A 14,255-nucleotide genomic window follows, 5' to 3' on the forward strand; every position below is an offset into this window, starting at 1 on the left:
GTCAAGCTATGCTCACCTTCCTTAAAAGTAGTTAAAACATTTTATCGCGATTTTTATTTTCTGAAGAACCATGGGCAGAAATCTCGTGTTTCGTTTCATCTTGTTTTCTGGTTGATGTTATCCTTTTTAATTGCTGTAATATTAAAACTTGAATGAAGGGTAAATGCTCTCACATCTTTTTCCCTACAATGTCACGTAAGATCACGTCCTCTGTAGGGTTTCCCGGCCTGCTTCCTATATCCTTTGTAATCCTGCGTATCTTTGTTTCTAGCCATGTGTATGTTGTTAAAATTTGAAATGTTTTTCATGGTGTGTTATCGGCTGACGTATGTTCCTTCAGGTTTGTTATTTTGGATTATTACATAATCACCTTGTTTGATATGTGCAAATGTTATGTGACCCAGCTCTCCAAAGGGGGGGTGGGTGTGACAAATAAGACTGATAGCTTTTGAAGATGAAGTTGGAATTTAAGAGGACTGATTGGAGCAAATATTAATTTACAGTGAGAGACATTTGGATTTGGAATAATTTACCAAGGAAAATGTTTGATAAATTTTAAAGTTCTCTGAAAAAAAAACTAGGTAAGCAATTGATAGGGAACCTGGGCAACAGCCCTAAATGCAGGTCAGTGATTGATTGATTGATTGATTGATTGATTGATTGATTGATTGATTGATTGATTGATTGATTGATTTGTGCAACTCTCGTTAGAGCTTAGAATGTGTGCGCGTATTGCTTCACCTGGGAGGTCAAGAGGCAGATGTGGATAACCAATGATGCCGAGTGCCTTTTGGAGGAGATGATAGCAAGATAGCATATCCCTTGTGCCTGGAGACTTCTCTAGTACCACCCAAGAGACACGTGTAGCTTAAGGAATACTATGGACATGAACAGTCAATGTAAAAGAAGTGAAGTTTAGAGAAATTAATCTTTTTTTTCTTTCTTTTCTTTTGATTAGACTCTTCTCCATCCAGCCCCAGATATCTTGGTCTTGTTGATTTCCCTTTGACTTATTCTTTCTGATTTGTTTTCATTTGCAGTAGCCTTGGATCTTCTTTAAATTCAGATATTAAGACATTTCTGGACTGGGACACAGTGTTGGAGGAGGAGTGGTGGAAAGACCAAAGAAAGTGGAGAGGAACCATATTTGCCCCTACCCGGCTACAGCTGGATAAAGGGAAATGATGATGATGATGATGATGATGATGATGATGATGATGATGATGATGATTAAGACATTTCAGAAATTTTCACAAAATTCGCAACAATTTCATTTTTTTTCCACCTGCTTAGTCAAGTTTTCTCACAAATGTTATAACAGACATTGATAGATCTCGTGTAGGCAAAATGAACACCACCCTACAACACGTGCTATCACATCATGGTCCCGAGCTGTTGCGCACGCTGAACTCTAATTTCATTACAAACTGGTGGATGGGCATGCTGCTCACTCTTACACCATCTGACCTTGAAAGCTATTTGGATAGACTCTTTGGACCTTATTATATTTTTGATAGCTCTTATAGTTTTGAAATGATTAAAGGAAGTATGGTTTACACATTTTTTTTTGGAGATAGAAATTTTAACCGAGGGACTAAGTACTGGAACAAAATGAGATATATTTTATGTCGAATGAAAATTTTCCACTGGGTGAAAAGAACTTTTGCATACTTAAGCTGAGCCACAATTTCAAACTCCTTCCCTAACTTGATTCTCTCAAGGAGCTTTGTGAATTTTTGATTTTCCAGGGATTTTGAGAGTTTCAGGTTCTCTGGTACCGAGTTTTAAGTTTCTGGGGTCCCTGAAAGTGCCTTGTAAATTCATGTATATTTTCATATTTATTCCTACCTTTATACATCACTGCAGTTTGACTTCCATTTATTAATACAGTAAACCCTCGATTCAACAGACCTAACTCAACTGACTTTGGGTTTAATGGACATATTTGACAAATAAATGTAGATAATTAAAAATGAATTACTTGGATTTAATGGACATATTTGACAAATAAATGTAGATAATTAAAAATTAATTACTGAACAGAAATGAACCAGAATACAATTTTAGAGGTTTAGAAAGTCCCTGACTTTCATGAAACTTTGGAGCAGACTGCCAGGAGGATATTATGGTACCCCTGATGTTGTACAAGGCAATTGGAAAGCAGATTATAACAAAGATGATGATGATATAATAATTAATTGTGTGTGGCCTCCGAAGTGGCGTGGTGCAGGTCTTTCACATTGACGCCGTATAAGCGACTATGCATCTGTGAGGATGGGGCCCTACCTATGATGAATTCTAACGCTGAAGACGGTACACATGCCCAGTCCCCGAGCCATTGGAATTAACCAATGAAAGTTAAAATGCTTGGCCTGGCCGGGAATTGAACCCGAGACCCCTGGACCAAATGCCAGCACGCTAACCATTTAGCCATGGAGCCGGATATGATGATGATGTGATTTCACCTTGTCTGAAACTACTGGTGATTAGAAAACACACAGATCTCATTCATAGGTGCCTCTTCAGATCCATCACAAACATTTTCAGCAATTTCAATAAAGAATAAATCAAGAAACAGACACAAGCCGAAAGCAACTGAAACTCATTGTTTTTTACAAGCCAAATCCACTGTAAATTTGTATGTACGAGGTGTGTTCAAAAAAAGACCGAACTTTGTAAATTGCGCGCAAACCGCAACATTGAGCGAGTTGTGACTATGGCGGCGCCTAGCAGCAACTTCTGACAACAGACCGCTGCTTTCCGCATTCCAATGCCTGCATTATCAGTTGAGTTAGAGCCTCTGAAGTGATTGCGTGTGTCACATTTTCGTCGACTTCTATAATGAAACAGCTTGAGGAACAACGCGTGTGCGTGAAGTTCTGCTTCAAAGTTGGGAAAACGTTTGTGGAAACACTGGAGATGAGACGTGGGTGTACGGTTACGATGTCGAAACCAAAAGGCAATCATCACAGTGGGTGGGGAAAGGTTCTCCTCTACCGAAAAAAGCACGAATGAGTCGTTCAAACATCAAGGTGATGCTGATTGTGTTTTTTGATTGGAAAGGCATTGTCCATCACGAGTTTGTACCCCGAGGCCAGACAGTGAACAAAGAACTGTACCAGAATGTTTTAACGCATTTGAGAGATGCTGTGCGCAGGAAGAGGCCTGAACTGTGGGAAACAAATCCTGGATGTTGCACCATGACAATGCGCCAGCACATGCCTCTCTCTCGGTCCGCAGTTACCTGGCAAAACACCAAATTCCTGTTGTGCCCCATTCGCCCTATTCTCCCGACTTGGCTCCAGCAGACTTTTTCTTATTCCCCAAATTGAAAACCACCTTGAAAGGACATCGTTTCAAAGACATTGAAGAGATCAAGGAGAATGCGACGAGGCAACTTCGCGCCATCAAAGAAAGTGCATTCCAGGAAGCATTCCAAAAGTGGAAGAAACGTTGGCAACACGCTGTTGATAGTGCAGGGGACTATTTTGAAGGGGACAGTCTGTGAAATGATGTAAGCTACATAATAAAGATTTTCTAGCCACAGTTCGGTCTTTTTTTGAACACACCTCGTAAATAAAATTGTTTCCATTAAAGTACATTAATACTAATGAAAGTCTTTTATTGTCAATATGATTCCTAAGATTTGCAATTTAACAGACTTTCAATTTTTCAGATAATCCTTAATTCCTAATAACCTGTTAAACCGAGAGTTTACTGTATTGATAAAAGCACAGTGACAGGTTAGTGTTAGAACCCACAAGGGTAAACATGTACACAAATGATCAGCACCTTTGAATGAATGTTGATGTCTGCCCTTGTGATAAAGTTAGTAAGCAGAAATGTGCTCTCAGTGGGCTGATGTTATTGCTGTGTGAAGAGAGCAGTGTTTAAATAATCCTTGTCCTTTAGTATTTTCATGATTATCCTTGTTTCCTCTTTCTGTTACCTCTTTCCACAAACCTGTCATTGTGTTCATCCTATTGTGGGTTACAGTGGTGTTCCTGTGTTTCTTCATACAACTTGATATTATTTAGTGTGTATTGTAACTTGCATGTTCATTCCAGATTGCCATAATTATGATACAGTCAGTGTGTTGTTACTGCAGTTTTTATTCTTTCAGATCATTTAATGTGAATGTGAAATCTGTCATTAATGTAAGTCAGGTGGTGGTTCAAGATTTGATTAAAAGAAAGACCAGTGGTAGTATTGTGAATGTATCTTCTCAGGCATCACAGGTGATGTTTATTTGTTTTAATATGTGATGGAATAAGTGTAATTGTACTGAAAACTAATTTTAATCCAAGTCATTTAGATAATTATTTCACACTATTAACATCCAGTTATTGTTTTTTCTAATATTCTGAAGTGTGCAGCCTAACAAGTATGCTTGACTGTAAATGGCTCTCAACAAAAAAAAAAAATTTAAGACTTGAAACATGATTGAAGTCAAAAGTCATTTGGCTCATTTCTGGCTGAAAATAATGTATTAGTGATCCTCAGCTTCTTCTAACATTTGAGATTGAAATTTATGCATTTAACCTTAGGAGGGCATCCTAAGGCTTGTTATTATACTGATGTTAAGTATAGGTATATTTCTCTCAAGTTGGCAAGTGCATTGCTTCCTTCCACATTACAGTAAAACATAGTTAATCCGGATGCCAGTAAGTCAGACTTAACTTTATCCAGACAGACAGACAGAAAAAAAAAAGAAAAAAACACACAAAATAAAGCAAAGCCAAAAGAAAATGCATATTACAAGGATTTTAAAACTGATTGGAAGTTAGCAATTCACATTCATCACTTAGCTCCATGACAGTTAAGAATGTTTGCCCATTGTCGTGAATACATATTGCAATTGGTTTTGTATTAACCCGTGAGGACTCGTGCGCGGACTAGGAATATGAGGACTCGCGTGTGATCTTAAGGTCCACAATTACGCTTAAGTGAAATGTCACTTTAAAATGGGCTGAATATTGATTTGTTACTTTTTATAATGTTTTGTTTTAGGCTTCTTTTGATGCTTTTATGATATTTTACCATTTCGCTCAATGCATTTTTGTAGATGCTGTGACAGTTTTTGCATGCCCATGTCATACCAGCTCGCCGCCATGCTGTTCAGGAAGTTGTAAGCGGCACTTTGGAAAACCTTAGGAACCAAAGTGTGGAGATAATCCAGGGTGATCCGCCGATCTTCACACATGATTTGCTCAAACTTCACGACTGTCTCGACAGAAATTGACGGTCTCTCGCTCCTTTGTTTGTTCATTGTGAATTTCAGTCCAACCAGCTGCAAACTCTCTACACCACTTACGAACATTTTTGACGTCCATGCACGACTCACCATACACTTCCATCAGTTGGCGATGGATTTGAATCGGTTCAGAACCTTTTGCATTCAAAAACCGAATAACTGTGCGCACTTCGTGGTAACATCCAATGGGAACTCAATTCTCAACGGCTGCCAAGACAAGACTGAGTGCCTCAGCGCGGCTCACGCATATTTATATGCGAGCACGGGAAACACTCTTCACAATATTGTGACCAACAGCCACGCGAACAGAGTTCTGTATTTATAAAAAAATAGGAGACCTTATTTTTGGAATTACCCTCATATGAGAAAGATTCACCTCGAAATTGCTGTTTTAATAAATTAGAAATGATAAGCTGACTAAGCCTGTGTATAGTAATTACATTTGTTTATACTGTAATGTCCAAAACAAAGGCATCATGTTGTCTACAAGGTACATTTAGAGCAACTTCCAATTCTTTAATTGTGTATGTTTGTAAGTTGTTTTAATGTATTTGATATATTTCTGCTGTAGTATGCTGTTGGTTAAATTGGCAGTCTTTTTAGTTTTCAAGCTGCACACTGCTTTTCTTGTTTTCTTCACATACTTTCTTTTTCTTAACATCTGTCCTAAGGCACACACTTTTGATTTTAGGCCAACAAACTCTCTAATACGTATACCAGAAAATTTGTCTTTAAATAAGCCAGATACTTTCTTATTAATGTTAGGAATATCTACTGGAAAATAATCTGGATAGTCACTTGCTGACATGGTAATTGTATCTTGCTTCATATCCTCATAAAAGCCCTAAGATTTGATTATATAATGAATGAATCTGTATCTGTTTGTAGAAGTTTAATATTGTCTACACATTTATTTTTTAAACTGCCATAGTAATATCTGTACATGAGTAATTTTGATAATTCCAGTATACAGCATTCTCTAAGTATTGCTTGTCTTGTGAATCACTGTAAATTGAATCTTTCTCAATCTTATTAAACAGGATATATTTTGTTTGGGGCAGACTATGTTGTCTTGTTCAGCAAAGATGCGCACTGAGTAAGGTGTATGTGCCGACAGGTGACCGTCCAGAGTGTTTTTGTCAAAATTACGGTATCATAACCACTAAATAAGGCTGTCAGTAAATTGGTTACCACATTCTTTAAACCTTTGATATTCCATGTCAAACATCTAAGTTGCATGACAGTTCCATTCCTTGTTTTGGATCTTTGCTTAGTTGAGTGTCCTGTCTCCAGGACTACTGTAAGTTATGATTCCATTATCCTGTGATTCCTGAAAATTAGACCATCATAATATAACCCTTTTTGGCCACAACTTGGAGCTGTAGACCTCTTGATGATGGCTTAACAATATCCCAATCTTTAAAAGCCTTATTAGTTCCCTTGGTGTCCAACTTGGGCTGAGGACCCCATATGGTATATACCTTGGGGTCTGCTTTCAACCAGAGCTGCAGATGTTGATATGTGTAGCACTTTCAGTAGTGCCTTCCACAGATCTTATAATAATTGGAGAAGATTTAAATTGCAGGATTGACCAAACTTCAAGAAAATCTAAGATGGTGCTAGACTACCTTGGGAGTGAAAGCATATAACTACTCTGTCTTAAAGTAGACAAGACATACATCTGTCAAATGGTAGTAGCATCATTGACAATTTATTTAACAGCCTAAAAGGAGTTAGTGCAAAACTGTAATCTTGCAGGACATCACAATCAGGAAACACTTCCCAACAGCACCCTCCTATCATTGTTTCCACCGATCTGTACCAGCGATCATTCTTGCTGCTCTCATGTCTGCTTCTTGTAGCTTATGAGTAAAATATCCTGAGTCCACCCAGTTTTCACTCTCACGCAGTAAAGTTGGTCTGAAAACAAGATGTAGAGATAGTTTCATCCAAGAGCTGACTTCTTTTTTTACAGAATATTGCTGATCACAACTGCAAGGTCACTTCATTAACTTTGCTGTCCCTTGATTCAATCTCATTTATTATTCTACCATCCTCGAAGAATAGACTCCCTAAATACTTGAAATGGTCTACCTCTTCCAGTTTTGTATTCCTAACCTGAAATTCAGTTCTCTTAGATTTTTTTCCTACTGACATCACTTTAGTCTTGAAAATGCTCATTTTCATATCATACTTGCTGCACCTGTTTTCAAGTTCCAAGATATTAGATAGCACGCTTTCAGCACAGTCTCCCATTAAGACCAAGTCATTGGCATTAGCCAAACTGCTTACTACCTTCCACCTACCTGAATCCCTCCCTGCCACTTTATACATTTCACTAGATGATCCATGTAAACTATGAACAACTAAAGTGAAAGATTATAGCCTTGCCTAAACTCTGTAAAGACCTTGAAACAAGAACTCAGTCTATCATAAATTCTCATTGTAACCCAATTGTCAGCATACATGGCTTTGATTGCTTTTAATAATCTACCCTTAATCCCATAATCTCCCAGTATGGCCAACATCTTTTCCCTCAGTACTCAGTACTCTTTCTAAATCTATGAAACATAAACATAAGAAGCATCTATTCATCTCATAGCATTTTTCAGTTACGTGGTGCATACTGAATATCTGATCCTGACAGCCCCTCTGTGATTTGAAACCACGCTGGTTTTCATCCAACTTACTCTCAACCACTGATCACACCCTGTCTTCCAAAGTGCTGTGAACATCTTGTCTTGTATACTTATTAAGGAAATACCTCGATAATTGTTGTAGTCCTTCTTGTTTCTTGCTTATAGAGCTGTGCAATTATTGCAGAGGGAACCTTACTAGCATTCCATGTTAATCTTATTACCCTATGAAGCCATTTTATCCCTGCCTCTCCACTATATTTCACCAATTCAGGTGTAACTTCATCTATACCTACTGCCGTATGATAAGGGAGTTTATCATCCTTTCCACTTCCTCAAGGGCAATTGCACAGCATTGTCCTCCACCCCATGGGCTCAGTTTTTTGCCATGTGAACAGAAAGATTTCCTTTTACGTTCAGAAGATTTTCAAAATATTCCTTCCACCTGTCCATTGATTCCTGGGGATCTACTATGAGTTCACCTGATTTATCCAAAACAATATTCATTTGCTTTTTCCCTCCCTTTCTAAATGTTTTTATTACTGTCCAAAAAGGTTTCCCTGCCACTTAACCCAGCCTTTCCACACTATTACTGAAATCTTCCCACAACTTCTTGGATTCAACAATTACTTGTGATTCACCGATCTGTGAGAAATGGGGTTAATAAAGGTCCTCCAGTCTATACAATTAAGTCAATACGGATCTAATAGGAACCAAAAATTATTAAGTTCATTAATACAGTTATTTGTTTTGCTCTGTTTCTTTCATCTGCGTTCAATTCCCAGTCTATATCAGTCCTTGTTTGGAGTTTCTGATGCGCCTTCTTTTTATGTTTACAAGCTGCTCTCACTTCATCATTCCCATCTTTACTCACAGAAGTTCCTAGGCATTCCCGTGCTGTTTCTACTACAGGATCCCTATATGCCACCTACTCATTCTCTTTCTGATCCTGAACTTGTTTACTGTCTATTGTTGGGAACTTTTCACTAATCAAATCTTCTTACTTCTGACTATAATCCTCATCCTGGAGATTTTCTACCCTTATTCATCTGCAGACAGATTTTGCTTTCTCTGTCTTAGGTTTAGATGGTATGTTTTTATGGCCAGATGACTTTCATGCATGTCACTAACCTCATTTGTGGATCTTATGAAGATGAAATGAATGATGGTAAATGAAATTGGGTAAAGAGGTGAAAGAATTGGCTGTGGCCTGTGAGAACTGTCCTGGATTTTGCCTGGAAGTAAAAATATAAAACTACAGAAAACCATTCTCAAGACAGCCGATGGTGGGGTTTGAACCCAATTATCTCTCTCAAATGCAGAGCTTGGCTCCATGGCCATAGAATGTTAATGCATGGCCACTCTGCTTGGCATTTAAATACTTATCAATGCTTATTCACTTGTAAATGGTTCTACTTAGGTTAAAAGGACACCACGTAATCTTACACGATGAAAAATGCTATTTTTTTGGCATCACTTTACTATTTTCTGGGTTTATGCTAAAGGTACAGCTATGATTCTTGTAACATACACTGACTGACAGAGCAAATGCAACACCAAGAAGGAGTGGTCAGAACTTTATGCCAATTGCAGGGTAGACTGACGTCACTGAGGTATGCTCATGATGTGAAATGCGCCGCTGTGCTGCGCACGTAGCGAACGATAAATGGGACACGGCGTTGGCGAATGGCCCACTTCGTACCGTGATTTCTCAGCTGACAGTCATTGTAGAACATGTTGTCGTGTGCCACAGGACACGTGTATAGCTAAGAATGCCAGGCCGCCGTCAACGGAGGCATTTCCAGCAGACAGACGACTTTACGAGGGGTATGGTGATCGGGCTGAGAAGGGCAGGTTGGTCGCTTCGTCAAATCGCAGCCGATACCCATAGGGATGTGTCCACGGTGCAGCGCCTGTGGCGAAGATGGTTGGCGCAGGGACATGTGGCACGTGCGAGGGGTCCAGGCGCAGCCCGAGTGACGTCAGCACGCGAGGATCGGCGCATCCGCCGCCAAGCGGTGGCAGCCCCGCACGCCACGTCAACCGCCATTCTTCAGCATGTGCAAGACACCCTGGCTGTTCCAATATCGACCAGAACAATTTCCCGTCGATTGGTTGAAGGAGGCCTGCACTCCCGGCGTCTGCTCAGAAGACTACCATTGACTCCACAGCATAGACGTGCACGCCTGGCATGGTGCCGTGCTAGAGCGACTTGGATGTGGGAATGGTGGAACGTCGTGTTCTCCGATGAGTCACGCTTCTGTTCTGTCAGTGATAGTCACCGCAGACGAGTGTGGCGTCGGCGTGGAGAAAGGTCAAATCCGGCAGTAACTGTGGAGCGCCCTACCGCTAGACAACGCGGCATCATGGTTTGGGGCGCTATTGCGTATGATTCCACGTCACCTCTAGTGCGTATTCAAGGCACGTTAAATGCCCACCGCTACGTGCAGCATGTGCTGCGGCCGGTGGCACTCCCGTACCTTCAGGGGCTGCCCAATGCTCTGTTTCAGCAGGATAATGCCCGCCCACACACTGCTCGCATCTCCCAACAGGCTCTACGAGGTGTACAGATGCTTCCGTGGCCAGCGTACTCTCCGGATCTCTCACCAATCGAACACGTGTGGGATCTCATTGGACGCCGTTTGCAAACTCTGCCCCAGCCTCGTACGGACGACCAACTGTGGCAAATGGTTGACAGAGAATGGAGAACCATCCCTCAGGACACCACCCGCACTCTTATTGACTCTGTACCTCGACGTGTTTCTGCGTGCATCGCCGCGTCGATGCCGTGCGCATTGTGTAACCTGCATATCGGTTTGAAATAAACATCAATTATTCTTCCGTGCCGACTCTGTTTTTTCCCCAACTTTAATCCCTTTCGAACCACTCCTCCTTGGTGTTGCATTTGCTCTGTCAGTCAGTGTATAAAAAGCAGTATATTCTGAGCTGTTTATGATCATGTAGTACTACTTTGCTTTTATAGCGTGTGTGAAATGAATACAAATTTGGACAGATACATTTTCAAAAAAAAAATGTTGTATAAGTTACTTCAGGTACACATTTCTCAGTTGTTTTTCAATCAAATACTCTCAAATTTTGTTCACATACTGGGAATGGATCATGACAGATGAGTAATCACTTTATTTCATTATTATTGGGACAGAATGAAAGAAAAAAATCCAAATTCTTTCTTTTTAAATTTTTTCAAAAATAGGTATCAATTTTTCTCTTCCCAATTAAGGTCTACTATTTTTTTTGGAAATGAAAATAGGTTAACATTCAAGTACTCCATTAGGCAAGTTGATGTACAAAAAATTAGCCCTCTATCTTAAATGGTTTCCTAGTTATTGGTACCTAAACATGAAAAATTAGTATTAACGGGAAACGGCTGGCAAAGTTAAAAGTATATTTTTCAGAGAGTTACCTGTATTTTAGAACATCCCAGCTGCATAATCATCATCTTTCTCCAGTTCTGATTCTTCCCCTCTTCCTCTTTATATTCCGATTTCTCATCCTGGCCTCTTTGGTCATCTGTTCAGCATACTTTTCGGCATCCTGTACTGTCATCTTGTCAACAGTGAAGAAACTATTTTTCATGTTAGGTCCACATTTTATTCCCAAGTTCTTCAAGACATTCATTCTAGCTGACACACCTCCATTGAAACAGATTACTGAATCTAAAACACTCATCTTGAGAGTATTATGCCCAATGAGAACATTTCATGGTGCTCTTTCCCAAATACAATGGATTTTGAGTGCCACCATGTAATTACTTGGCGAGGAGTTTTGTGTCACTCAGATCTCTCTAAATTGGTTTAATGGCAGCCATTACCGCTGCAGGAAGAGAATGTTTATGAGTGTAGGGCTCACCAGATACCAGTACTCTTTGATAACCACACCAAGAGTCACTACCCTTTGGACAGAGCTTGTGAATTGGGTGATCATCTGTGGAGTACTTATGAAATAATGTAGCCCACACTGCCCTTCTCATTACCTGTACATCATTCGATGATGCTGTTCTCCTGATAGCTAGACCATAATAATTTTGAAGTAGATCTATTTCCCCATTAGTTAATCTACCTCGTCCTGACAATGGCTTCCCATCTGAAAGTTCTTTCCCTTTCATGTCCTTCTCCAGCTTCTGAGTCTCGTACCTATCCTCTTCTGAACATGACCACAGCACTCTAGCTTAGTGACAGCAGTGTCACCATGCATTTTAACCTCTTTTATCTTGTTGAAGGCTCTGGAGTCCCCATCACCTAGATATTTGACATATCTAACATTGCCTCGTGCCACTGACGTTTGAAAAATTCTTAGAGCACCCTCAGTTTCCATTCCTCCACTGTACCCATCATAGTTTTTTGCACACTCATGATTACTATTTGTTTCTTTATTAACATGACAAGTACGGTAATACTTAGATAAACATTCCACATCTATTACTTTACCATTATCTACAGAGGTGGCAGTGACAACACCATTGAGCAAACAATGACCTCTACGCTGCCATGTCCCATCAATGGCCACAGGAATATCTCTGGATGATTCACCCAAAATCACTGCTTCCCCACTTGCTTGTTTCGTTGAGGCTTCAGATACTTCGGATAAACAAGGGACCTTCTGTGTTATACCTAATGATAACCAACAGTACATTGATGACATTAAAAGTGGGCGTGACGCATGGGACGCTCATTTAAAAAAAAAAAATTTAAGGTACTTGTAGACAATTAAACCCCAACAAACTATATATATTTGGATTGAGAAAAGAATGAAGAACGTTATGGCGCCAAAATCAAAAAATCAATTTTTTTCATCGTGCAAGAGTACGTGGTATCCTTTTTTGCTTTCTCCGTCTTAGGCTTAGATGGTATGTTTTTATGGCCAGATGACCTTCATGTCACTAAACTCAGTTGAGGATCTTATTAAGATGAAATGAATGATGGTAAATGCAATTGGGTAAAGAGGTGAAAGAATTGGCTGTGGCCTGTGAGAACTGTCCTGGATTTTGCCTGGAAGTAAAAATATAAAACTACAGAAAACCATTCTCAGGACAGCTGATGGTGGGGTTTGAACCCAATTATCTCTCTCAAATGCAGAGCTTGGCTTCACGGCCATAGACTGTTAACGCGTGGCCACTCTGCTTGGCATTTAAATACTTATCAGTGCTTATTCACTAGAAAACGGTTCTACTTAGGTTAACATACATACATACATACATACATACATACATACATACATACATACATACATATATACATACATACATACATACATACATACATACATACATACATACATACATACATTATCATTATAGACTGTTATGCCTTTCAGCGTTCAGTCTGCAAGCCTCTGTGAATTTACTAAACGTCGCCACAATCCTCAATTTGCAACTAGTGTTGTGGCCTCATTTAGTTCTATACCACTTTTTAAATCGTTAGAAACTGAGTCTAACCATCATCATCTTGGTCTACCTCTACTTCTCTTACCCTCGATAACAGAGTCCATTATTCTCGTAGGTAACCTGTCCTCCTCCATTCACCTCACATGACCCCACCACCGAAGCCGGTTTATGCGTACAGTTTCATCCATCGAGTTCATTCCTAAATTAGCCTTTATCTCCTCATTCTGTGTACCCTCCTGCCATTGTTCCCATCTGTTTGTACCAGCAATCATTCTTGCTACTTTCATGTCTGTTACTTCTAACTTATGAATAAGATATCCTGAGTCCACCCAGCTTTCGCTCCCATAAACCAAAGTTGGTCTGAAAACAGACTGATGTAAAGATAGTTTCGTCTGGGAGCTTACTTCCTTCTTACAGACTACTGTTGATCGCAACTACAAGCTCACTGCATTAGCTTTACGACACCTTGATTCAATCTCACTTACTATTGTACCCATACTGGGTAATTTAGGGCAACTATTACATAATTTGGTTTCACAAACAGATGTATAGATGGAATAGTTGGATGAGAACCTCCAGAAATCACTTACCAGGTTTGAAGTCTCGTCCACCCTGCTTTCATTTCGTCACCAGCTGAACTCATAGCATACGGGCAATGGAATGTTCGAAAAAGAAAAATAGGCACTAGATAAAATATAACAAAAGTAGAATTCTATAACGTAAGAGGAATACACTAATATTATTAAATGAGAAGAATCTTCGTTGAAATATTATTTGCTAAACATTTTATTTATACTCTTTACTGATAAATCACACGAGATGGTGCCATACTACAACACATGAACAAGAAACAGTCAAGAATAATGCAAAAATTATATATGTATGCTTTCGTGTCCTTGTAGTTTATTCATAGTTGTAGTTGGTCCTCGGCATACCTCAAATCATTCTGTTTATTATCATG

The 14,255-nt window shown here is 39.5% G+C and overlaps 1 protein-coding gene across 1 annotated transcript in view; it reads left to right on the top strand.

Moving 5' to 3' along the window:
- The window catches only part of LOC136875503 (L-xylulose reductase), a 66,931-nt gene that overhangs the window by 20,466 nt on the left and 32,210 nt on the right, over nucleotides 1-14,255 (top strand). The window contains exon 3 of the mRNA XM_067149052.2: nucleotides 4,124-4,238. Coding sequence (XP_067005153.2) covers nucleotides 4,124-4,238 — 115 coding nt within the window. The remainder of the gene's footprint in view (nucleotides 1-4,123; nucleotides 4,239-14,255) is intronic.

This window comes from Anabrus simplex, chromosome 6 (genome assembly GCF_040414725.1).
Source record: "Anabrus simplex isolate iqAnaSimp1 chromosome 6, ASM4041472v1, whole genome shotgun sequence".
In the NCBI taxonomy this organism is placed as follows: Eukaryota; Metazoa; Arthropoda; class Insecta; order Orthoptera; family Tettigoniidae; genus Anabrus; species Anabrus simplex.